Here is a 26814-nt window from a genome sequence, read left to right as displayed (position 1 = left end):
TTACAGTCAACTTCCTATATTCTAGAAAAAGGGTCTTTTTTAAAAGAGTAATTGAAATCCCTGCAATCTAATTGGCTTTCAAGTTGTCCACGTGGTCAGATATTTTTTTCTTCTTTTTCTAAGGACCTGCTGTGAAAATTGTCATGTCTTCATGCAATCATGGGGTCATTAGATGGCACATGCGTCAGAGTCGTGCTGTCACTCTGTGGGAGTCAGTCAAGGCAAAGCAGCCAAGAGAATGACCACCTATTCTTTATGTATCCCATGAATGCCTCATTTCATGTCCACAACAACGAGATGAAGGGATTGTGAACATCAGAAATGGTGTTAGAGGGCGGATCCAGTGAGCTAAGGGCACAAAGGACAGATTGGTGCGCATTTATAGTAATCCGCTCTGATCTTTTTTTTCCCCCGGTGCTGTGGTTTATGATTCTCAGCGGTGTGTGAGCAGAAGTGTTTAGACCAGACAAATCAAGATAGCCTTCCAGCATGGTGCCTGCACTCATCTGAATTGCAAAAGTACCACAGCACCTGCTCTCTGCACATGTACAGGGAGACATATCAAAAGTATACAATTCTAGAGATGTGATTGCACAGATGGTTTGAAAACGTCAAAATTACCTTAATTTTAAACATTACACACTAAAAGTTGAAAATGTAAAAAATGTTTCAATTCTTATTGATAACTAATGAACAAAACTTTTTTTTTTTTTTAGGAAATGGCTGTTCTAGGTGTTTAATGTGTTTTTGGGTAGTCAGTACTCACTTTGTGCAGGTTGAGCGTGTATGGAGCAGGATCCCACGCCACCAGCGTTACATTCTTGTACAATGAGCTTGTATTGAACTGGTGCTTGGGATTTGCCAGGATCTGCAAGCAAAATGATGCAAAATTGAGATCCAACCAACTCTTTGATTAGTCGGAAAACATACAACAGCATCACTGACTTTGACTTAAAGGGTTAGTTCACCCAAAAATTAAAATTCTGTCATTAGTTTATCACCCTCATATCATTTCATAAAATGGAGTTTGAACCACTGGAGTCACATGGATTACTTTAACGATGTCTTTACTACCTTTCTGGGCCTTGAAAGTGGTAGTTGCATAGCTGTCAATGGAGGATCTCTAAGATTTCATTAAAAAGATCATCATTTGTGTTCCAAAGACGAATGAATGTCTTATGGGTTTGGGACGACATGAGGGTGAGTAATTAACCACACCTTTAACCATGTGCAATGTGATTGGAGAAACAATGTTTCCAGCAAAGAGAAATATATCAGTCCACATTGAAAGTGAACATGCTGCACAAAATGCAGTTAAAAAAAAAAAAAAGCAGCAAAACAGTTATAATTTGTAATATTTCACAATGTTGCTGTTTTACTCCATTTTTGACCAAATAAATTCCGCCTTGGCGAGCATAAGAGATTTTTCAATTTTTCAATTTTTTTTTTACCACCCCAAAACTTTTAAATGGTATTTTACTGCACATTTTTAATACACAGATATGTGAATATTTGAGAACTATGGGGGAGGGGAAGATTATCTAAAAAATAATATCCTAAATTCAGTCTGTTCCCCAAAAAAGCATGAATCTTTTGGACCACTTTCATTTTGCCTTTATGCAGCTTTTTTGTTCCTTTCAGAGTCTGACAGCACGTGGTCAGTCTTCAAAACGGCTCCTTTTGTGTTCCCCAGAACAAGCTCAGTCATACTTGTTTGAAAAGGCATATGGGTAAGAAAACAACAAAATTTCTGAGTGAACTTGAGACGCTACTTTGCAGTAAGCGACAGTTCTGTTCCCATCTTGTTCCCATTGATCTGTTCACTCGTGTAAATTGACAAAGGACCTAGCACTTTCCGCAGCTTCTCTGTCAGCATGGTTTCGGTTTGTTTACCCGTTAAGCATGTGTCCACTAGGACATGATGACTCAGATCTTAGCTGAAAATATAAAGCCGGAGGACGAGCCAGAGGATGTTCAAATGAGATCTGCAATTATGTGGCTGATTACTACTAATGCGTGCTGAAAACATCAAACGTTGCTCACCTGAGAGTTGATGATGCGTACGGTGGTTTTATTCCCAACGTCTCTTTCATAACCCTTGGTGGGAGCTGTATTAAACCGCAGCACTGCATCATGGGAGTCTGGAATTACAAAAATTGGGCCTTTAATCAATTGGTACGTCAAACTGAGTCATGTTTTAAAGGAACAATGAGTGAACAACAAAGGCATTTCACTCCTGCACAACTTCAGATTACAACAACAATACAAAACAACATGTCCTAAGAGGAAAAGAGAGGCCTCTAACAACAACTACGTGGAAAAAGAAAAAAAAAAAAAAAAAGTCAAGCTTCAAGCAAAAAGACAAAGAACGCATTCAGAACACATCATGTACAAGAGTGCATTGGTGGAAATGTGAAGGCAAAGTGGTCAGTAATCAATAAGAATGCACGGTGCTGGTATACACGTTCTTTACACTGCTCAAGCCTGTAATATGTTGTTAGGAACTGTGCAAGCGGCTTGTTTAACAGAGCACAAAGTCAGACACCATTTATTACTTGGTTCACCTCCAGGGGCTTTTTTATTGATTGGATATCTTCCATTTAATCTGCCGTGCGATTGAGTGACTTTAAAGGTCATATTAAGTTCACTCAAAAATATGAGAACTGCCCTCCATTGTGGCTATCAAATGTCATTCGGATTCGCTCCTATTCAAACTTGGTGCATCACATTCGGTTATGAGACAGGTGAGAGTCAATGGTTTTTAGAACGAAAGGACAATGTTTGGACATTTTGAGGAACAATTACGATGAAGGTTTCCAAGCTAAATAAAAATTATTTCACAGACACTATTCATGAGCATCTCAAATCTTCTTACACCACAGCCAGACTTTTGTGTGCTGATTTTTCTTTGGCGTTCAATACCCTACAGTACAATACCCCATATATTCTAGCTGAGAAACAGACATTTTCATTAGGGGGACCAGCTGATTTTAGGGATACTTGACTTTCTAACCAATAGATCTCAGAAATTGATGGTCAACATCCTTCCTGTATATATTAGGCTGCTGTCACTAAGACTGAATGCATGGATCCAGTATACTGATACGCATCTGTTTTACTTGTTTGCTTTTACTTAAGCCATAAGTGACTGTTTACAAGGACCCTCGCTGAGATTGGTATTTTAACATTATTTTGCGTGTATGTGTCCATTCAAGCACAAATAGAGGTGGAAGAGAACAGAATTCGATGTTCGCATGATGTCTGAGGGACCCAAAAAAAAAAAAAAAAACCAGCGTGTGAGTTCCAAATCTAGTTCTTTCACGCCTTCTTGCGCTTGAATGGCTTAAAATCTCTTGAATGTTTAAATTGACAGGACCTAAAACATGTTAAAATGATAAACTTCAGCTCTATGATGGTTAAACTTTGCAATTAAATCAGAGAATCACGTGAGTTTCAAACCATGGTGCTTGGCCTGTATCGATGTGATTATCGTGGATGTACACGTCGGCGTGATATCAATGCTAAAATGATTTATCTTGCAGCCCTACCCAATACTTCAACTGGTTCTCCTCAGGGCTGTGTCCTTTCCCTCTGCTCTTCACTCTGTATACTGATGATTGCAGGTCCATCTAAATGTCATCTAATCAAGTTTTCTGATGACAGTCTTACCGTCTCTGCTCTCAGGCCCTTCTCAGCATCTCAGCCTAGCTCTTCATGAAGACAATCTGCTGAAATTCACTTCCAACACAGAGGAGATATTTAGGAAATGCTAGCAGCAGCAGTACCTCTTAAGGAAGCTCGATTTCTTTGGGGTTAATAACATCCTCACTATGCTCTACTATTCCTTTAATGAAAGTCATCACATTCTCTATCGTTCGCTGGTTTCATTCTATAAGCCAGGGCTCTTCAAGTAGTTTCATTCGAGGGCCGGATTGTCAGATCTATATATCTCTATCTCTCCATCTCTCTCATACATATATATATATATATATATATATATATATATATATATATATATATATATATATATATATATATATATATATATATATATATATATATATATATATATATATATATATATATAAAAAAAAAAAAAACACACACACACACACACACACACCAATACCACACAATACTATTTTTAATGTTTTTGAAAGTCTCTTATGCTCATTAAGGCTGCATTTATTTCATAATGAATACAGAAAAAATAATATTGTGAAATATTATTACAATTTGAAATTATGGTTTTCTATTTTAATATACTTTAAAATAAAATTTATTTCTGTGATGCAAAGCTGAATTTTCAGCGTCATTACTCCAGTCTTCAGTGTCACATGATCCTTCAGAAATCATTCTAATATGATGATTTGATACTCAGTTATTAACAATGTTGAAAACAGTTATGCTGCTTAATATTTTTTTGGAACCTGTGATACTTTTTTCACGATTCATTGATGAATTAATAAAATAAAGGTTAAAAAGAACAGCATTTATTCAAAATATAAATATTTTCTAACAATATAAATCTTTACTATCACTTTTTATCAATTTAACACATCCGTGCTGAATAAAAGTATTAATTTCTTTCAAAAAAAAAGAAAGAAAAAAAATTACTGACCCCAAACTTTTGAATTGTAGTGTATATTGTTACAAAAGATTTCTATTTTAAATAAATGCTAATAACTTTTTATTCAAAGAATCCTGAAAAAGTATCACCGGTTATTAAAATAATATTAAGCAGCACAACTGTTTCCAACATTGATAATAAATCAGTGTATTAGAATGATTTCTGAAGGATCATGTGACACTGAAGACTGGAGTATGATGCTGAATCTGGTTAAATCTCCATGAGGAGTTAATCACAGTGTAAAACATGTCATTTCCTGTTGCCCCCAGGTGGTGCTATGTCTTCAGGCCAGGACTCTAATAAAACATGTGAAGTTTGGGGCATATATATATATATATATATATATATATATATATATATATATATATATATATATATATATATATATATATATATATATATATATATATATATATATATATATATACACACACACACCACGTATGTGGTGTGGTTTAATAGAATAGTATAATACTCTAATAATCTCAGAATAATCTCAGAATTTGTCCTCTGCATTTAACCCATCCTAAGTGATTTAATTTAATTTTAGGATGTTGTCAAATTCATACTTACTGAAGATAAATTCTAAGTCAATGTTTAAAGCAATCATAAAAGTAATTGTAATGTCCTTTAACTATTACAGAACACTGTTGTGGACCATTTTCTGAACACAAAAGCCAATGTAGAGCCAATGCTGTAGTCTAAATCAACAGTGCTCTCTAGTGGATGAACGGTTTACTGCAATATAACGTTCACACAAAATATGCATTTTTACATGTAAATCCAATACAGAGAGATATAAAGAGTAAAAGAGAGAGAGAAAATAAAGTGAATGATGAATAGTCTTTTTCACCGGATGTGACGTGACAATGACTGATCTTATGAAGGAAGCCTCTCGCCTCCTCATCCATCTCTCAGTTCAGCTGACATGCCGTTTATTGGCCTTCATCAACTAGCAATATTTTCAAAGCAGTAAATTTGAGCTTGACATTGAGCATGTCCCCACTATTTTGACAGGGACATCAATCTCCTGAGAGAATGTCACATCAGGAGAGAAAAGGAGCCAACGTATGGGTGTGAAACAAGTTATGGGGAATTATATAGACCCAGCATGTGAAAAGAAGATCCAAAGTTAAATGAACAGAAAGCCCAAGGTTTATAATGTCACATTGTCTGAATATGCTTTGTGTAAAGACACTTCATTACCGCTAGGTGGCAGAAGACAACCAACAACAACTAGGGTTCTAGTAGTCTCATTTAATCAGACCTTTGACAGTACCTTCTTAAACATGAAGAGACAATCTGACAGACATGCCATCACAATAGCTTTCACATGCATTTGGGGGCGGATGTATCTAAACAAGAGGCTAAGGTACTGCTGCTCTAACAGGAACATGGTTTTGAATACTAAAAGACAGTTTGATATCCTATTCAAATAATCCATACTCAAAAGAAAATGCCATTTAGAATGCAAAAAAAAAAAAAAAAAAAAAAAAAAAGAGCTTGCAATCATATTGAAGCATCTGTATCATTTTCAAAAACGTCCACCACAAAAACGGCATTGTCGTGTAAATGAAAAGGCCAAAACGTTAGTTGAACAAAAACATTAGTTGAAAACGCTGTCGTGTTAACAGCCCCTTACTCTGAATATTGGTTTTGATGATGCTACTCTGACAAGCTTTCTGTGTAAATAAAGTTAATCTGATTAGATTTTGCAAGAAAACGCTTTCCATTTTGGTGAACAATATGCATCAGACATTTAGCAAACGGACTGTGGATGCCTTGTAGGCGTTTCGTCTGAGACTGGGATGGTAGACACATGGAGCTGAAAAAAGAAAAAGAAAAAAAAAAAAGAAAAGAAAAGAAAACAGCAAAGAGATTGAACAGCATATGATGGCGGCAATAATGTGAATCAAAGCTGAAATATCTGTGCTGATAACTGGAAACAACCAAGAGATAAACTACAAACTACAGTGTTAAAACAAACCAGCATTTCTCATACAAAACATCATGAGGAAATTGATAAACACCAATGGCAGATATTATTTTGTTTTTTGAATGCATAGATGAATGTTCAGGAAAATAAGGTTTAGATAACATGAGCGGAAGACAGACTTATCGAGGGCTCTGGCAGATCTGCTCTTGGCTGCGCTGTGGATTTGCTGGCTCTCTGGCTCGTCCTTGAGTATATTTGGAGGGCACACTAGGTTGGCACGGCTGATGGGAAATGTTTAGACAAGACGAGCTGAATTTAATAGACAGGCTAAAGAGGCTGTGGAGAAGTATAACCTGATCAAAACTGGCCTCAGTCTAGATAAAAAATGTAAGGAAAATCAATGTGAGCCACACTCCGATATTGTGTCAACGGCTACTATACAACGAATACAACAGCAATTCAATCAGTGCAGCATTTAGCAATTACATGGTTGAAGTACATCAGTGACATGAACACTGTACTGATTTGTTTGGTCTTGGCACACCTGACTGTAACTTTACAAAAGAGTGCGCTAGTGGATTTGAAAGACCTTGGTAAAGATTAGATACAACAGGTTGTTTGTACATGATGCCATTGCTTTGGCGCGAAATGCAGCTGGAGGGCAGGGAGTGATTTTTCTAGGAATCGCTATCACAAAATTCCTATGTTTTGCATCAAACCGAGAAACCACAAGGAGCTTTTATCGTTAATGTAATTTTTGTCGTTGTTTAACTTTAAAAGCTGTCGCCTTTAATAGTGTTTTGCGTCTGCTGATACTGAAATTAATATGGATACCTGTTCACATTTTTGTTTTTGACTTGGTTAAATATTCACATTCTTCATGGTATCGTTTGCAGGGAAGAGAAGCTATTTAATCCCATTGCATGATCATTTGGTGTTTTCATTTATGTTTTGTAGAATTCTGTTCACAATGTTGATCTGGTTACTGTGAAGACAGTGTCACGCGCTGCTGCTTCAGCCATCATAAGGTAGAAAATGTCCAAATAAAAACAATGTGTTCAACAAGCTGACAGAAGTCGATCCATTTCTTTGTTGGAAGGGTGTAAATGTAACTGTAGTTTTAATGTTGTCTTTGTAAATATTCACTTTCCCATATGGCCACGGAGGAGAATCGGAGGACCACATTCAGCGGACAGACACCAACACACTGTATTTTTGTATTTATTTTAACAAATCAAAACAATAAAACCCATAGAAGCTTGTGAACAGTGTTAAAGTGGCTGCATGCAAGTTATGCAAATTTAATGTTAATTATTAAACCAAACAAAATACAAAACTTCCAAAAACACTAAGCAATGTGATTATTTTATCGAGTGATAGGCAGTGGGTTTAATCAGTGACATTATTAGATTTGCTATACGGCTTATTCCCATCACCTCCTCAACCTGCTGTGTGTGTGTTTTTACACATAAAAAGGCGAAAATTGTATTACTCCATCCATTTTTTTCCCTGACGATGATGTGAGTTCCTATTGAAATTCTCCATTCAGCATGAATGACCTACATTGGCGATATTTTTCTCAATCATGACAGAAAAATCAAAATACTGCCCTAAACTCACTAGCAGAAAGGCAGCGTGATATAAACAAACCAGACTAGAACTGAAAACGGGGTGACGGCAGCTTCACTTTCTCTATATCTACCGCTTTGATGGCAGGCAAGTCTTTCAATTCAGTAGAAAAAAATCGCTCTTCTTGATAACATAAGAATCACATCCAACATATGTTGTGATTTTCTGTTTATACCTTTCTAAACCAGTACAGTATGGACTTTCCTCCATCTCGTCCATTTTAATTTTCACTTCCTGCCCTCCATCTGAATTTCATGCGTCAGAATCATGTGATTGCAAACAAGCTATTTAAAAGAAGCAGCAAAAAATCTTCAACTTCACACAGTATTTATTTAATATGTCATATTCATTAATTGTTGTCCATTTAACTATAATGGCATCTAATTTTAATAAACTATATTCATCCCAATCAGTAAACCAAATTTTAAAACTTTGCATAAAGAAAATTCACCGTATCTTATAGTAAATGATTTATTCAGGCCAACACACACACTGTTACGTAACAGTCGGGATCATTAATATGTACGCCCCCAACATTTGCATATACCGGCTCATGTTCCCAACATTATTAAAGGCATTAGACAAGGGCAGGCAGAACGTCTGGATGTGCACAGGTGCATCAACAGACTAGGTAAGCAAGCAATAACAACAGCGAAAAATGGCAGATGGAGCAATAATAACTGACATGATCCATGATATCATGATATTTTTAGTGATATTTGTAAATTGTCTTTCTACATGTTTCGTTAGAATGTTGCTAATGTACTGTTAAATGTGGTTAAAGTTACCATCGTTTCTTACTGTATTCACAGAGACAAGAGCCATCGCTATTTTCATTTTTAAACAGTTGCAGTCTGTATAATTCATAAACAACTTCATTCTCTATAAATCTCTCCAACAGTGTGTAATGTTAGCTTTAGCCACGGAGCATACTATCAAACTCATTCATAACCAAATGTAAACATTCAAATAAACACTGTACTTACGCGATTAGACATGCTGCATGACGAACACTTTGTAAAGATCCATTTTGAGGGTTATATTAGCTGTTTAAACTTTTTTTATGTTGTTTAAGGCAAGTGCGAGCTCCGTGGGCGGAGAGCACGAGCAATTAAAGGGCCACACACACTGAATCGGCTCATTTATAAATGATGCCCCAAAATAGGCAGTTAAAAAAATTAATTAAAAAAAAAAATCTATGGGGTATTTTGAGCTGAAACTTCACAGACACATTCAGGGGACACCTTAGACTTACATTACATCTTAAAAAAAAAAAGTTCTAGGGCACCTTTAATACATTATACCAGAATGTATGTCACAATATGGAATAAAATTATCTGAAACTACTTCTGTTACATTTCAAATGTTCAATGGACAGGCATAGACTCCATCCAGAAGGAAAAAACCCAGCACAATATAAACAACAGGAGCTACAGTATGTCCCGATGGCACCTAGCCCCTTAACAACGGCAAGAAACTAATAAAATACACTAATTCTACTAGCATATTATTACTTTCATAATCATAGCAGTGAAATAATAAAATATAAATATTGAAGGATAGGAAATTGTCCCACAGGGAAATTTAGTGATATTTAGTGCAGCTATGAAGCGAGAGAGAGGAAGCCCTTGAGTATAAGTACAAATGTTATTAGAATCGTGATGATAGAAGAGATGGTTGGAAAGCATTCACCTTAAATTATCTTGAAATGATTTGTCTCATCTAAAGGACTAACATCACCAAATGTCTTCATGAGACGGCACAGTCACCATTATCCTGAGAAACAATACATCACCATGGAAACGCCTCCTCTGCGCCCACTACCGCTCTGCCACCATAGATGCCAAAGCTGGAAGAATCTGGGCTCTTTGTGTGCCCTGCGATACTTGTGATTATGTAACCGTAAAGGTCATCAGTATCCCACTGACCCTTTCAGAGAAACTGGCATCACCACGGAAACCAAAAACCACAAGTGAAGAGAATGAGAAAGAGCGGTTCCTAAACCCAACCAAAACAAAACCAAACGGTTCCAAAACCTAACCTTTCTTCACAGGCTTTTTGAAAAAGACTGATTTCACATCTTTCAGGACACTGAGAAGGCTCAATGAGAACAACTATTCTAGCTTTAAAGCAACTATGATGGAAAAGATTACAGACAACTAAAAAGTAATGGTCGACAAATGTATTGCCATGGCTGATATATCGGCTGATATTTGGCTTTTATATTTTATATTTTATATTATATATATATATATATATATATATATATATATATATATATATATATATATATATATATATATATATATATATATATATATATATATATATATAAATAAAACGTTTTTCTGTTTGACCAATGTTTTGGACGCGGGACTTTTATTTTGACAGTGCCTGAGCACACAGCACTCCATTCTGTGCCTTCATTAGTTTAAAATCTCTTTTTAACAGCTCTGTCTAACACGTTATTTGATAGAACTGTTAAAGGTGCTAAAGAGGATGTTTTGTTTTATACATTTTTGCAATATTACTTGAAACTGTCTTTAACTGATAAAAGACTATTTATTAGGTGCACTGAAACCTGAAACTGGTGCGTCATCTGTGCAAGAGGTAAGGCCTTAAAAACATCAGCCAATCGTTTACGCGATCATCGCATAAACGATTGGCCCTCTGGCTTGTCAATCACTGCCGTGACGTTCCTTGTGAGAGACGTGCGCGGCTGCGCGCTCCAGTAACTTTCCACACTCCACAGGCGCCACATGCAATGTTTTTGTCAGGAGACAGGAATAACAAGTGCAGATTATGAGTTACCTGTGGTGAGTCCGACATAATGAATCCACTAACACGACACAGCGAATGCCGGTGGTAAACACTCGTGTTCCAATACTCGTGCACGAGTTTTGGGAGGCGTTCCTTTGAAATGAGCTGTGAAGGAGGGGGGCTGTTCTTATGCATGCGCTCATTTCAAAAAGTCAGTAAGTGTCTTTGGATTCTCAGTCAACTAAAAAATCCTCTCTATCACCTTTAAACAAAGAAAGTAAACTGTATACAAAGTATTGTGTTTGCCTTTATATTTATCAGTAACAGAAGGCAAATGCTGCCACTTTCTCATCTACCATCAGCATTTAAACAAGTCTTTGAATATCTAATAAACATTCATTTCACAAGTCTTGCAGACTTAGTCGAATCCAGCTGTGAGATCTTCTGAAGTGTGAATTTGTAGACTGGATAAAAACGTGTGTACTAACAGTTGTACTAACAGTGTGTACTAACGTGTGTGTAACAGTTGGTAATAATTATGAATAAAAAAGTAAGGAAACAATTTCTTTTTTGTTGAAAAATGGCAACTTCTTGATTCTAAAATAATCCTATTAAAGTATAAGTCTGTTTATTTTACAGATTTATTTTTAATTCATTTGTATTCAGTAAAATGAATATGAAATGTAAAACAAATATAAATTTTATTTCAGCAATTGTTATGCATGTACTTTACCATTTTTAAATTATTGTGAGATTCTATCGGCTTTATATACCCTGCTCTCTAAAATATCGGCACCAGCATTCAAAATATTGATATTGGTCGACCACTACTGAAAAGATAATCTGAACACATTAATAAAAAAAAAAAAAAGGTTGAAAGGGAAATTTTTTTTTATATATAATTATATAATTCATAATTATTCCCATTACAGGGCTCCAGACCGCGCCTAAAACGGTCGCATTTGTGACTAAAAATATTTACAAGTGATATTTTTGTTGAGGTCGCCATTGTCGACCATACAAATTCACACGTTATGACTCAGATTTGCATGTTATTTGCGTGTTCTGTGACCAGTAGCCTATCACATCATTTGTTGTGTAAATTACATGCTGCATGTGAAAGTTTCACTGAGTTAGAGCGCCAAAATATGAACCGGTAGGGAAAAATTTCACACCAAACAGACACCAAAGAACTAGAGTTGATGAAAGCCGACTGTGTTGTCACCTCGCGTCACCTACGTCGGTGCAAAAAAGCTGCATTCGAACACACCGTTCTGCTCCTCCGTAAAGGAGACAACTGCCTATTTCTTCATATAAATTCATCTATATTCATCATTCAAAAGGGGAAACCAGCTCTGCAGACTTCAGATACACACAAAATGCATTGCATGCTTACTTTTGAACATCAATCATGCCGTTCACTTTCATTATTCCACTCTGCTCATGCTCATCAGATTAATTTAAGGTCATTAAAAGTCTTCAGTACCATACCATTTTAAGGCATCTTATATTTTGTGGATGGAAGAACAATTCGTGATACTCCCTAATGTGATTATTAGCTTTAATTTCATTAAATAAATGAGCGCTGCATGTTTTAAAGTCAAAAGATTGTGCTGTTGACCGTTCTTCAGGCTCTCACAATCAATGATTAGCGCACATTTGTCAACCGATTGCTTATGAACTAATGCTGATCAATTATGACAACGTTTACTTTATATTATTTATATTACAAACCCGATTCCAAAAAAGTTCGGACACTGTACAAATTGTGAATAAAAAACAGAATTAGAATTATTAAAAGAACTTCAAATTTTGATTCGTCTGACCACAGAACATTTTTCCACTTTGCCACAGTCCATTTTAAATGAGCCTTGGCCCAGAGAAAACACCTGCGCTTCTGGATCATGTTTAGATATGGCTTCTTTTTTGACCTATAGAGTTTTAGCCGGCAACGGCAAATGGCACGGTGGATTGTGTTCACTGACTATATTTTCTGGAAGTATTCCTGAGCCCATGTTGTGATTTCCATTACAGTAGCATTCCTGTATGTGATGCAGTGCCGTCTAAGGGCCCAAAGATCACGGGCATCCAGTATGGTTTTCCGGCCTTGACCCTTACGCACAGAGATTGTTCCAGATTCTCTGAATATTTGGATGATATTATGCACTGTAGATTTTTCGCCACAGCATTGGGGGAATTGGTGATCCTCTGCCCATCTTGACTTCTGAGAGACACTGCCACTCTGAGAGGCTCTTTTTATACCCAATCATGTTGCCAATTGACTTAAGTTGCAAATTGGTCCTCCAGCTGTTCCTTATATGTACATTTAACTTTTCCAGCCTCTTATTTCTACCTGTCCCAACTTTTTTGGAATGTGTAGCTCTCATGAAATCCAAAATGAGCCAATATTTGGCATGACATTTCAAAATGTCTCACTTTCAACATTTGATATGTTATCTGTATTCTATTGTGAATGAAATATAAGTTTATGAGATTTGTAAATTATTGCATTCCTTTTTTATTCACAATTTGTACAGTGTCCCAACTTTTTTGGAATCGGACTTGTATATTGTGTTGTAAACAGTTGTAACAATGTTTTTATCTTCCTCATCTGAACTTGAATGAGCAGCAAGAGTAAAGCACATACATTTCAAAATAAGAATCCTGCTGTATTTCAAAGCAATCAAAGTCAAGTAGTATGCATATCAATTTCCATTTTTTGTTATTTGGTTATATAAATATATTAAATTTGGTTTGTGTATTTATTTCCATATATTTATATTTATTTTCATTTGATTCAAAGTAAACTGTTGTAACTTCAGGAAGGAAATACTAAGAACATTATTTAAATAAAAATCTATACAAACTAAACAGACATGTTTAAAAAAATAAATAAAATAAAACATACATATACACACACACATATATATATATATATATATATATATATATATATATAAGCAGAAAATATAAAAATCTAATCGTATTCAAAATATTAACAAAAACTATAATAGTATTAAATGAAAATGGTGACATTTCCCAGAAAAGTCAAGATGAAAATGCTGAAACTGTAAAGGGGAGATATATAAACACAACAGGATGACTAAAAGTAAGTGATTTAAATTTTAAGTTCATTGTTATGTGGCTCTTAAAAAAATTATTTGGTGCCCGTTTTTCAATGGCTCCTTGATTTTTTTTTTTTTGTTTGTTTTTTGTCTGGAGCCCTGCGTTATATTTTTATGCAAGTTAGAGAGAGAAAGCCGACATCAGGCATCAGAATGTTATAATGTACAGTATGAAAAAAGCATATTAAGTATAAGATTTGGTAGGCATATTAAATTAGTTTTTTTATATATATATAATTTTTTAATATTTAAAATGATAATGATAATAATAATAATAATAATAATAATAATAATAATAATAATAATAATAATAATAATAATAATAATAATAATAATAATAAAGGTGCAATATGTAATACTTTTGCAGTAAAATATCCAAAAACCACTAGGCCAGTGTTATATATTTTATTACTTGAGTACTTACAATATCCCAAATGTTTCCAACTATTTACAAATCTTGAGAAAATTGCAATTTTAACTAAGGCTCCGGGACGTGCGAGGAGTCGTCTGTCAATTGCGTCATACCTGCATTACCCTCGGTTTTGGAAACACCAAAAGACGCTTTAATATTTACATGTTTTAATAGGCAAGGGAACAACTGTTTTGATAAATTTATAGACAGAAATATTGTTATTGTATAGACAGAATCTAATTGTTGTTATATAGCTCAACACGTTTAGTCTTATTGTTTAAATCTAATTTTCTTGATTTTTTACGAGTACCATGCCTCAGTTTTTTGACACAATTTTTGACACTATTTTGTCAAGTAGCTAACATAGCATAATCAGATGCAGCTTTATTTTTAGTAACAGTAATACAGAATTTTCTCCATCATACAATACGTTTTAAAATTAATTGCATGCTATTTATCAACACAAGCCATCCAGCATTTAATATGATATTCTAAAATCGATCTAGCTTACTGCAGTGTTCAACAGTGTCTCACATTAGCCGCCGAGCGAACGCACAGAGTAACGTTTTAACATCATTTTCAACACACTCAAATGTATCTAATATGATAAACAGAGATGTGTTACCTCATATTCATTACCGGAAAAGCAGAAGCGGCGCCGGCGACTGTGTCATAATAAAAGTTCTGCTGCTCGTGAGGCGTGTTGCACAATCGCTCCAGCGGCCTCGTTCAGCTCCCACAACACTCGGTCCTGCTCTGCTTCATACTTCGTACTAATGTTGATAATCTCATCCATGAACATGATTTCTTCCCGAGTCCTATCCCATTTATTTCCACTGGCTGTGATGTGAAGACAACATGGCCCAAGATTCCACACTCAAACTTGGCGTTATCAAGCTATGCCTTTGTTTTGAATAGGCCTCTAGCGACCTCAAGTGGACATAAAATATTACATATTGCACCTTTAAAAGCAACCTTCTCAATGTACTACACACAAACACACACACGAAAGAGAGTAAACATGCATAAGAAAAATTCAAATAAAAACCATCCTTAAAAAAAGTCTTAAGCTGAGATTTTAATAAATAATATTGTGCATCCATACCAATAAGCAACTCACATACATTCTGAATATTATTTTCAGGTAATAAAATGAATAAAATGAAATGATTAAGGATATTTTAGAGGGATTTACCCAAGTTAAAAATCTCTGTCACTCACCAATCTCCTTGCCGAGTCCTGAATGGAGCATGGCTCCGGCAGAGGTGACCACAGCGCAGGTCTGGAAGCCTCGTCCATAGAGCTGGCTTAAGGATAAGGCAGGTACAATTTTCTGCCAGCCTAAATTGGAGAAAGGCATCTCGGCCCCATCCAAAGTTCGAACCTGCTGCCTCTTTTTCAACTCACACAACACCTGTTGGCCGCTCTGTTGCGCCTTCCGGTGCCCCCTGTAGGCCACACCGTGTTTATTATTATTAAGGTAGTCTTTCACAGCCTTCTGCAGGCGTGGACTGAGCATGCCCACAGACAAACGCCCTTTCCACAGACCGTGCACTACAGATTTTGACTTGGGAACGTAGTACTCATCCTGGTCAGAGTCCTCATGCCTTGTCGCCCGTTTAGTTGTCCTCCTCCTGCCCTCGTCTCCCTCTTCTTCATCTTCCTCTTCCTCTTCCCCTCCCAACACCTCTTCCTCATCTTCATCCTGCTGAGGTGAATCCTGGTTGTACTCTTGTCGCTCACGGTTGCGACTCACGGCAGCCGATCTGGAGCCCACGTCCTGGGTGCCGAATGCGGACCAGGCCGCCAGGCTCTGGAGGTCAGGATAAGGGTAGGCCTCCTGGCTGAGCGGACTAGGTTGGGGGTCGGCACTGGGGTTTTCCTCCTGGCTTTGCTCCTGTTGGGTGTTGCTGGAGGTTGAGGGGGTGGAGGAGGCTGCCAGCCCTAAATGGGTGGTCATAATGGTACGGGGGTTGCCCTGTAGTGAGGTCAGGCGGCGTGTGTCTGTGTAGGAGAGAGCGGCAGCGGAGTGCGGGTCATCCACTCGTGACTCCATGAAGTAGGAGAGGAGTGCCAGGAACACCAGAACCCAGACCAGCATGAGGCCGAGGGTGAGCCGCCGCCACTGTTTCAGACTGGACTTCATCTTCTAGTGGTCCTCTCGGCCGCACGCCGCTGCACTCCAGACCCAACTGGAGAAGGGTCAGCAAGAGGCCTACAACAGGACAGGACATTCTTATTAATTTTTTATTTTTTATTTATTTTTATTTATTTTTTAATAGGACATGGCATGTCCCTTAAATTCATGTAGATTTTAAAATAAATTAACCAAAATAACATTTTTTTTTTTCTATGGCCACGTTCACAAAGCAACAGAATATGGTTGTCAGTCTCATATTTGAGCCCAATATAGTTACATTCACACTAGGGGTGCAACGGTTCAAATTACTCATGGTTCGGTTTTTAATCACAGTCACGGTTTCGGTATGGTTCAGTATATGCTATGCTCAGGGAAAAAAGGACTACTGTCAAATAAAAATAAATAAAATAAGAACAAATAATCAAACTACAAGCAACAGCACCAATAGAGTAAGAGTACCAATAGAGTACAGAAGAGCAAAGACACAAAGGTTTCAGGTTTTTCAGGTATCTAACATTAGTTTTCAGGTACAGAACTGAATGAAGTAGCTAATCAAATGTAAAACAATACTGCATGATCTACAATATTAATCATTATTAATTATTAAGTTACAAAAGCTATTCAGTCAAGACCAATGAGTGATTTCCTTGTCTTCTGTTGTTTGATTAACATTTAAAACAATGGAGAATGGTACAGTTCAATTTTTTTATTTTTTTTATTTTATTTATTTTTTTAAAACCAAGAACAGTTACACCCCTAATTCACACACAGTTTGGTTATTTACGGGAGTGACAATCGTATTCTACAACCAAACTCACACCTGTTAATTTTCAGGACTTAGAACCATCTTTGTTATTATTGTTGTGAATAATAATAATAATAATAATAATAATAATAATAATAATAATAATAATAATAATAATTTATTTATATATAATTTAATATATTAATTTAATATAATAATTTAATATATAATAATAAAATACTTTTTAAGTCAGTATTCAACCTGAACTCTCTCCAAAATTCACAGACTACGAGTTCAACAATATCACACATGGTCAGGTGAGTTTTACAGTCATTTGGATACAATATTTTCTGTCATAACAATAAATGTCAACTCCATTGCACAAATTAAATTATTTTCAGATTTGTAGATGATTTTCTTGAGGATTATTATTATTATTATTATTAATCATAAAGCTACTAGCTAATAATAAACTACCTTTTACATTTTGTGAAACCATTCATTCATTCATTCATTCATTCATTCATTCATTCATTCATGATGGTCAGAGCCATACTGAGTGGCAGGTGAAGAAAAACTTTTTTGAGGACAAAAAAAAAAAAAAAAAAAAAAAAAAAAACACAAACAAAGGAGGAGAAGCGATGACATTACATACTCATCTAACATCATCCCTTGGTACAGTATATTAACTTATTCTTTGGCCTTTAGTGACGTGACGTGTAGCCAAGTATGATGTCCCATACTCGTAATTTGTGCTCTGCATTTCACCCATCCAAGTGCACACACACACACACCGTGAACACACACCGTGAACACACACCGTGAACACACACCGTGAACACACACCGTGAACACACACCGTGAACACACACCGTGAACACACACCGTGAACACACACCGTGAACACACACCGTGAACACACACCGTGAACACACACCGTGAACACACACCTGGAGCAGTGTGCAGCCATTTTTGCTGTGGTGCCTGGGGAGTGATTGGGGGTTAGGTGTCTTGCTCAATTTATTTTATTACTACTAAAGCCAGTTTAGTTCCATGCATCAAGTGAACAAATGACTCTTATCAGTTCTTATGAAGTTCTGATAGTCTGTTAACTATTGCACAACAGTGACTGTTATTGGGAAACTATGCTTTCAATATTAACTTCACAATTCTGAATCATAATTCAGCTTAAAAAGGACACACTTAACACATGCTGCGTAGAACAGACACACAGACACAGTACCTAGACAGTTACCAAATCTGTCAAAACAGGAAAAGCATTTCTTCTGATGTCAGCTTTCTCTTTCCTTTGAGACAAGTTTCCTCTGAGACCACTCATGATACACTTATCTGTATCGTTTCACTATTCTCTAACTGCAGATCTCAATTTAGACATGAGAACACCTGCTGTCATAACACTTTTTCCACTGTCTACTATTTGGAAAAATTACTGTAACACAAAACCAACGTTTCGGTCTCAGAACAACAACAAAATTTAAGATTTATACATGCATACATACACACACACACGTATATATACAGTACAGTCCAAAAGTTTGGAACCACTAAGATTTTTAATGTTTTTAAAAGAAGTTTCGTCTGCTCACCAAGACTACATTTATTTAATTAAAAATACAGTAAAAAACAGTAATATTGTGAAATATTATTACAATTTAAAATAGCTGTGTACTATTTAAATATATTTGACAAAGTCATTTATTCCTGTGATGCAAAGCTGAATTTTCAGCATCGTTACTCCAGTGTTCATTGTCACATGATCCTTCAGAAATCATTCTAATATGCCGATTTGCTGCTCAATAAACATTTATGATTATTTTCAATGTTGAAAACAGTTGTGTACTTTTTTTTTTTTCAGGATTCCTTGATGAATAGAAAGTTCAAAAGAACAGCATTTATCTGAAATACAAAGCTTCTGTAGCATTATACACTACCGTTCAAAAGTTTGGGGTCAGTAAGAATTTTTATTTTTATTTTTTTGAAAAGAAATTAAAGAAATGAATTAGGGCTGCACGATTAATTGCACGAGATTGTCATGCGTGTCTCATCAGTAAAGCCGGTTCTGTGATTAGCGGTAAATGTCCATCACCTGCTTTCAAATGGAGCGGCACTTAATATACAGAGCCGTAGTTCGCGGACAAGCTACGCAATATCCTGTTCATAATCGCAGATGAATCGCTTTCGATTACGAACGCGATATTGCGTAGCTTGTTCGCGAACTACGGCTCTGTATATTAAGTGCCACTCCATTTGAAAGCAGGTGATGGACATTTACCGCTAATCACAGAACCGGCTTTACTGACGAGACACGCATGACAAAAGCATGCGATTAATCGTGCAGCCCTAAAATGAATACTTTAATTTAGCAAGGATGCATTAAATCAATCAAAAGTGGCAGTAAAGACATTTATAATGTTACAAAAGATTAGATTTCAGATAAACACTGTTCTTTTGAACTTTCTATTCATCAAATAATCCTGAAAAAAAATATTGTACACAAATATTTTGTACAATTGTACACATTAAATGTTTCTTGAGCAGCAGATCAGCATATTAGAATTGATTTCTGAAGGATCATGTGACACTGAAGATTGGAGTAACGATGCTGAAAATTCAGCTTTGCCATCACAGGAATAAATTACTTTGTGAAATATATTCAAATAGAAAACAGTTATTTTAAATTGTAATAGTATTTCACAATATTACTGTTTTTTACTGTATTTTTAATTAAATAAATGTAGTCTTGGTGAGCAGACGAAACTTCTTTTAAAAACATTAAACATCTTAGTGGTTCCAAACTTTTGGACTGTACTGTATGTATATACATACATACATACATTCATACTCACACCCCTGGTAAAATTAAGGCTACCCCCAAAATATATGGTTACACACCATATACCACACACACAGATGTTAGTACACATCATTATGAGGACAATCCACACATGTAATGTTTTTTTATGCTGAGCTAATGACATTTTCTAGCCCCCATCACAGAAACCTTTCTGCATTTAATTTTTTTTTTATTATTTTATTTTTGTTTATTTGGTGTTTTGAATTACAAGGACATAAGCATGTCCTCAATGTAGGGGGCACTGGCCTGAAACGGGTGCATTACCTCTTTGTAGTCCCCATTTCCTAAACCAGCCCAAGCTGATTTTCTGGTCTTAGGTAGTCTCTTTCAGCTGGTCAGGATAAGAATTTTATTTTTTTCCTCCCATGAACGTGATACTCCATAAGCCTTCAACCAAAGATGCCTGTGCACTTCATGAGTCCCTTCACACAAACACACACATGGTTTCGGTTCTGTTATGATTATGTGTTGCTAGATATGTTTGAAAGAGGAAGAGAAGTGGTTTCCCCAACCTCAGCGCACAGCAGTGCTGCCTCTGACATTCACAAACTGCTGGTGTAGCGAGACAAGGTGGGAGAAAATAAATCTTCAGGGGTCAATTTTAAACAACCCCATTTGGGCTAGTTACCCAACAACAGACCAGTCAATTAGTGAGTTTAAAATCTTTAGCAGTGGTGCTTTTAAAGACATAGAATTGTCAAATAGTTAGACTAACAGTCAAGCAAATTGAATTGTATTGTAATTTAAATCTCATTTAAAGCAGACAGCCATCAGTGCTTGTGAACAATTTCATCATAATGAACAAAATATTTCAAGACAATCACTGTCAGACTTTAATCATGATCAGTGATCAATGCTCCTCTTATAATGCAGGATTCATAGGTTTATTTGTGTTGAGATTAAAAGGTGTCGATCAGATGAATGCTTTCAAATAGGCTCAAAATGTTGGCCGTTGTGAACTAGATGTTGCGGACCCACAATGATTCTTATCTAACAATCTAATATAGACCGACGTCTTGCTCATACAACCCACTGACAAATGAAAATGGGAAGTTATGTGCATCCTAGATCTGGATCTTTAGACCCAGATAATGAACAAAAAGTGCAAAGTGCAAGAGTTGTCTTCCAAAAGAAACGTCCTTTTCAGTAATTCCAGTCTTACTTCCAGCACAAACCAACCTATACTGGCATTATGCAGATTTTTACAAACCTATGGTCTTTGTTGGCTGCACATGTCATCTACTTTGACCCACCCTCAAACACTAGTTGTATCTGAGGCCAGGAAGAGTTTGGTTCGTGTTGTCGACATGTCAAGACGAAGCCGTTTTCTGTGCTGCAAAAGACCATCTACTTTTCACGCACTTCCAAAGAATGAGGACTCGTGGTCAATTTGAAACGATAAAACAGAAGCCATCGTTACGGTCTATATCACTGTGTATTCAAGTGCTGAGGAAGCATCCAGAGCTGAAATTCAAATACGGTAATAAGCGTTTCATTTCTGACACACGCTGTACATGGTAGACCAATCACAACAGACCTGGCCAACTGTCCCATCAGAGAAGAGTAGGCTCTCGGAAAGGAGGTGTTTAGAGAGACTGAATCCTTTATCGAACCATTTCAGACACTGTAAGAGGTGATACCGTAATGTATATGTGACCCGCTCTGGCGAAATGAGTCGGAAGTCGCAATGTTCTATTTTAAGATATGGGCCGATAATGTGGAAAAACAATGAAAAAAATCGTTTTTTTTTTTTTTTTTTTTTTTTTTTAAGCTAATTCAAAGAACAGACTTTCAAAAATAATCTCCCAAAGTTTCGTAGTCCAGATAATTGAGTAAAGGTATGTAAATGGCTATTAAATTTGACATGGTTTTACCGTTTCGACTGACAGGCACGCGATTGTTCCAGCCATCCTCCTGTCAGACTAGTGCTTCAGACAGTCCTTCAGCCTGAAGTTTTCGTGAGGATTTATAGTTTATGGACTGTTTTGATTTCGGTAATTACATCTAGAAAGGTAAAAGCATTGATGGCATCTATAAAAGAGATATATGAAAGCGAAACGAAAGTCCAGTGAGGAGGACGCACGAGAAGAGACCTGCGCGTTTAATTGGTATGTGTATACTAGTAATACTGCATTTACAATGCTTATCAGTGGCATGCACTTTGATCGTGAAAGTGAAAATGCCCTTTGCAGTCACATCGCGGTGCCCCCGTGTTCCCATTTCTCCTGATGTGAGCTCCAGTCCATTACAATTTAGAGCGGTTAAGGCCCGGGTATACTTCATTTACCGCGAGCCTTTCAAAGAAACTCCTTTGGCCATGAATGAATTAATTAATTCAAATAAATGCTTTAAAATAATTTGAGCTACAGCCTGGTTTAATAGCAAATATATAAATGTCTTTGGTCAAATTAAGCTGTAAAATAAATAGTTTATCCCTTTAAATGCAATGGATTTTGAAAGATATCAACAAACAAACGGGCAAAAAAAAAAAAAACCTTTAAAAGCGATTTTCTCAGGTTTTCAATTGGAAAAAGAAGGCAGACGACCATAATTCAAATGGGTATATCTTTAAAACCATTCAAGGTATGACTTTGACTAGGATATCATTTTAAAGCTTATTGTCTCAATTTTGAAATTTGGGTCACTGTGACTCATTTTGCTAATCAGGTCACATATTATGAGAAAATGAAAGTGTTTTTTGACCAGTGATGCATTTACACCTCCAAAACAAAATTAGGAACCTTTAAAAATAGCGTAATAGGGGAACTTTAAGGATAACGTTAACATCATAACATTAAAGGGAAAACTTTCAATAATTGAATTATTAAGGAACATTCTTAAGGTGAGGTCACATTAGAAAAATATAGCGATGTATGAAGCACTGCTCACACAAACGTCACTTTCAAAACAAGCAATTTTCTGTTGAACAGCACACCGAATTAACATGACCAACTTGGAAACTCCCCATAGCATGGATTTCTATTGAAGTGACTGGAATTCACCCACATTTTGCAGAGCAACAGTGACCAAATAAATTAAGAAGTTCATGAAGAAAATTCTTAACTTCTGCCTTAAGACAACTTTCACAAATTCAGCCCTGGTTTTGCAAATTACATGAGACTGAGTAAATACAGAACTGTTTTGGGAGCATTGTGTCACTTAGTAACATTCAGTGTAAAGAATCATAAGAGCATAAGTGTGTGCGTGTGGCGAGCGCAGAAAAAGAGAGGCTGAGTGTGGCAGGATTTTCACATCAGTGATTCGTGAAATGCATGTCGTGATGATAGAACTCAGAGATAAACAGAGAAACAGGTGGAAAGACATTAGCAGTTTAATGTCAACAACACATGATAGTTTGCTTATTAGAAGCTATTCAAGAGCCATATTAAACACGACTTGGCTTAGGTTGATGTGATCTCTGATGGAGAAAAAAAAAATTACACGTCTGCTAACCACATTTCCTTCCGTACAAACTGAAGCAGAGTTAAAACAGTTAGACACAAACACACTGTAACTGTAGAAATCTACATAAAACCTTAAGTTTAAGTCGACATGACTGGGCCAAGACAAGAAGAAGAAAAAAAAAAAAAAAACAGACAGAAATAAAGAGAATGTAAATAGAGGGAACACATAACAAGGGGCAGTGAAAGAGCGCAGAAGAGCGAGGGAGTTACACAGCACATGTTACATTATTCATTAAACTCGCAAGACCCATCAAAACCGGGTGACTTCCCAGAGCTCTTTCAGGTCCTTATGCAAGTCTCTCTGTCTCTGAAACACACACACACACACACACACACCTCATTCCCTGGAAACATCTGCAGTGGCTCCAGACAAATGAAGATCATGTGTAGCAGTAGTAACACTCTGGACCTGCACTGCAGTTTAGCACAAAAACCACTTCAGCAAGGCTTCTTAAGCTGGACCAGTTTCAATTCAAAGCATTATCAAAGTTTTCAAACAATAGCAAACCACAACCATCCAATCAATTCCCGATGGACAAAATTAAGTCCCGCCCTACATTTTATATAAAAGAAATCTGTGTTTAAAAAGAAAATAAAAATCTGCATCAATTCTTCTGCATTTCACTTCATGAAACTACATTTCATTTGAAACAAATGAAAAGCAAATATGATAAATTGCATCAATTATTATTATTATTTTTATTTATTTATTTTTTCGGGGGGGGGGGGGGGTATTTAAAGCTGCAGTCTGCAATTTTTGGCCCTCTAGCGGTTAATAAACAGAACTGCACGCGTCTTGCGGAAGAACATTCTAGCCGGAGCTACTTTTCTCCGTGTTTGTCTATGGCGAGTCACGCAGTTACTGTGATACTCTGCGGCAGGTCCGACCAGTCCAGTCTGAAATAGTCAGAATATAAACACTTATTATAAGTGTACCGTAATGATTCAGGGTAAGACAAAAACACGGTTTGGAAAATGGATTCAAGTTGTACATTCTCATTATATCATTTTCTTTGCAAATTTTGAACAAAAAAAAAAAAAAAGTTACGGACTGCAGCTTTAATATAACTTGATATAACTAGAAATATGATCTAAAAGAACTTCAGAAGAATGATTCATAATTATTTACTAATTGTTAAAAAGAATTTGAAGTTGTTAATGCATTATTTATTGTTCATGTTATATGACCACAATTAACCATTTTATCCACAGAAACCACAAACTTTCCATTTAATGAAGGTAACAGTACTTGTTTCAATATCAGCCAAACTAGCCTTGACTAAAAGCAAAATTTACCTTTATATCCACCATTATACACTGCTAAAAATAAAATATTTCATTTCATTTGAATGTGTTGGCAGGGCATTAAAGGGTTAGTTCACCCAAAAATGAAAATTTTGTCATTTATTACTCACCCTCATGTCGTTCCACACCCGTAAGACCTTCGTTAATCTTCGGAACACAAATTAAGATATTTTAGTTGAAATCCAATGGCTCAGTTCAGGTACTCACATGAACTGATTCAAATATGTTTTTAGTACATTAATGGATCTTGAGAGAGGAAGTGTCATTGCTCCCTATGGAGGCCTCACGGAGCCATCGGATTTCAACTAAAATATCTTAATTTGTGTTCCGAAGAGTAATGAAGGTCTTACGGGTGTGGAACGGCATGAGGGCGAGTAATAAATGACATTATTTTCATTTTTGGGTGAACTAACATTTTAAGGGTATATTTCCAAGTTTTTCCTTTGTACAGACAACAATGTTTTCAAATCGATCCTCGTTCACATGGACCTGTGAAAATGACTAAAAACGCTGTGTTATGCATGCCAGGCCAGTAGTTGGCAGTGTCACTTTGTGTGAAAAAAAAAAAAAAAAAAAAAACACTACGCACCTACAGACAGAATATGTAATACGGATTATGTATGACGTCACAGTTTTCTTAAATGTGTTTTTGCAGTTTAAATGGAGACAATAACAGTATTGTTTGCACTTTGAAACGTTTTCAAAAGTTTGTGTTTTCAGGCCCCCAAAATGCCATTGTCGTGTAAATGAACGCGTAAAAGGTGTTCCCGTTTTTAGTTGAAAACTGTCGTGTAAATGGCCCCTCAAGCTACGGTAGCAGAAACGGTCCATTTAATTCTCAGGGTCAAAGAGCAGGAGCAAACGATACTTCTGGCAGCCCCACAGAAAAAAAACTGTTAGACGGTTTCATTCTCCTACGCTGACAAACCCACAAGCGCTTCATCAATTTCACCAAAGACAACGATTGCACTTGAGGCTTGTTCCGTCCTTGCGGAGGGCAATCAATATACAAGATGAGAAGCAAAAGTGAGAACAGGAGAGATAAGAAAGGGATTTCTGATCAGACAACCTTGAGACAGCCGGTCTCAATTCAGTCCATCTCTGTGTGACCCTGTTTCACATTTACACTGCTCTCCATTATGGATGACCAGGCAGCGCCCTCTGAAAGCCTCCCTGCCGCAGTGCAGCCATGAGGGGAAATCAACTCAGAGGTCATCTGCCTGCATGTGCATGGAGAGCAGAGGGAACAGATTGATGAGCAAACACATGTTCACTGTCACACAGTGAACCCATTAACCTGAACCCTTCATCTATATTGCTAGTGCACTCCAGTAACCCAACCCACTGCCAGACATTTTTAGACATGCAGGATTCATTACGTTTCCAAATCCATAGTCACCTTCAAAAGCGCAGTCATCCCCAAGTGCACGTTAAAGGGCTTGTACACCCAAAAAATGAAATTTGTGTCATTAAGTACTCACCCTCATGTTGTTCCAAACCTGTAAGACCTGTTAATCTTCGGAAGACAAATTAAAGTATTTTTTGATGAAATCCAAAAGGTTTCTGACCTCCCTTTACAGAGCAATGTCCTAACCAATTTCAAGGCCCAGAATAGGCATCGTAAAGACATTATTAAAATGGCAACAAGAATACTTTGCGCACAAAAACAACAACTTTATTCAACAATTTCTTCTCTTTCCAGTCAGTCTCCTACGCTGTTGACGTAGTAAACACAGTGCAGCACTTCCGTGTTCTACTTCAGAACGGCAACTTATTTTTGCGCACAAATAGTA

At 36.4% G+C, this 26814-nt stretch overlaps 1 protein-coding gene across 1 annotated transcript in view; it reads right to left on the bottom strand.

Moving 5' to 3' along the window:
* st6gal2a (ST6 beta-galactosamide alpha-2,6-sialyltranferase 2a) overlaps positions 1–26814 on the bottom strand; it is an 83289-nt gene that overhangs the window by 17184 nt on the left and 39291 nt on the right. Inside the window, exons 2-4 of the mRNA XM_048193135.1 lie at positions 15714–16707; positions 2044–2141; positions 767–868 (exon numbers count right to left, since the gene is read on the bottom strand). Of these exons, the coding sequence (XP_048049092.1) occupies positions 767–868; positions 2044–2141; positions 15714–16638 (1125 nt within the window). The 5' untranslated portion in view covers positions 16639–16707. The remainder of the gene's footprint in view (positions 1–766; positions 869–2043; positions 2142–15713; positions 16708–26814) is intronic.

This window comes from Megalobrama amblycephala, linkage group LG6 (genome assembly GCF_018812025.1).
Source record: "Megalobrama amblycephala isolate DHTTF-2021 linkage group LG6, ASM1881202v1, whole genome shotgun sequence".
NCBI classification, from domain to species: Eukaryota; Metazoa; Chordata; class Actinopteri; order Cypriniformes; family Xenocyprididae; genus Megalobrama; species Megalobrama amblycephala.
The sequence above is the reverse complement of the archived record's forward strand: the minus strand, read 5'-3'. Positions and strand labels throughout refer to the sequence as shown.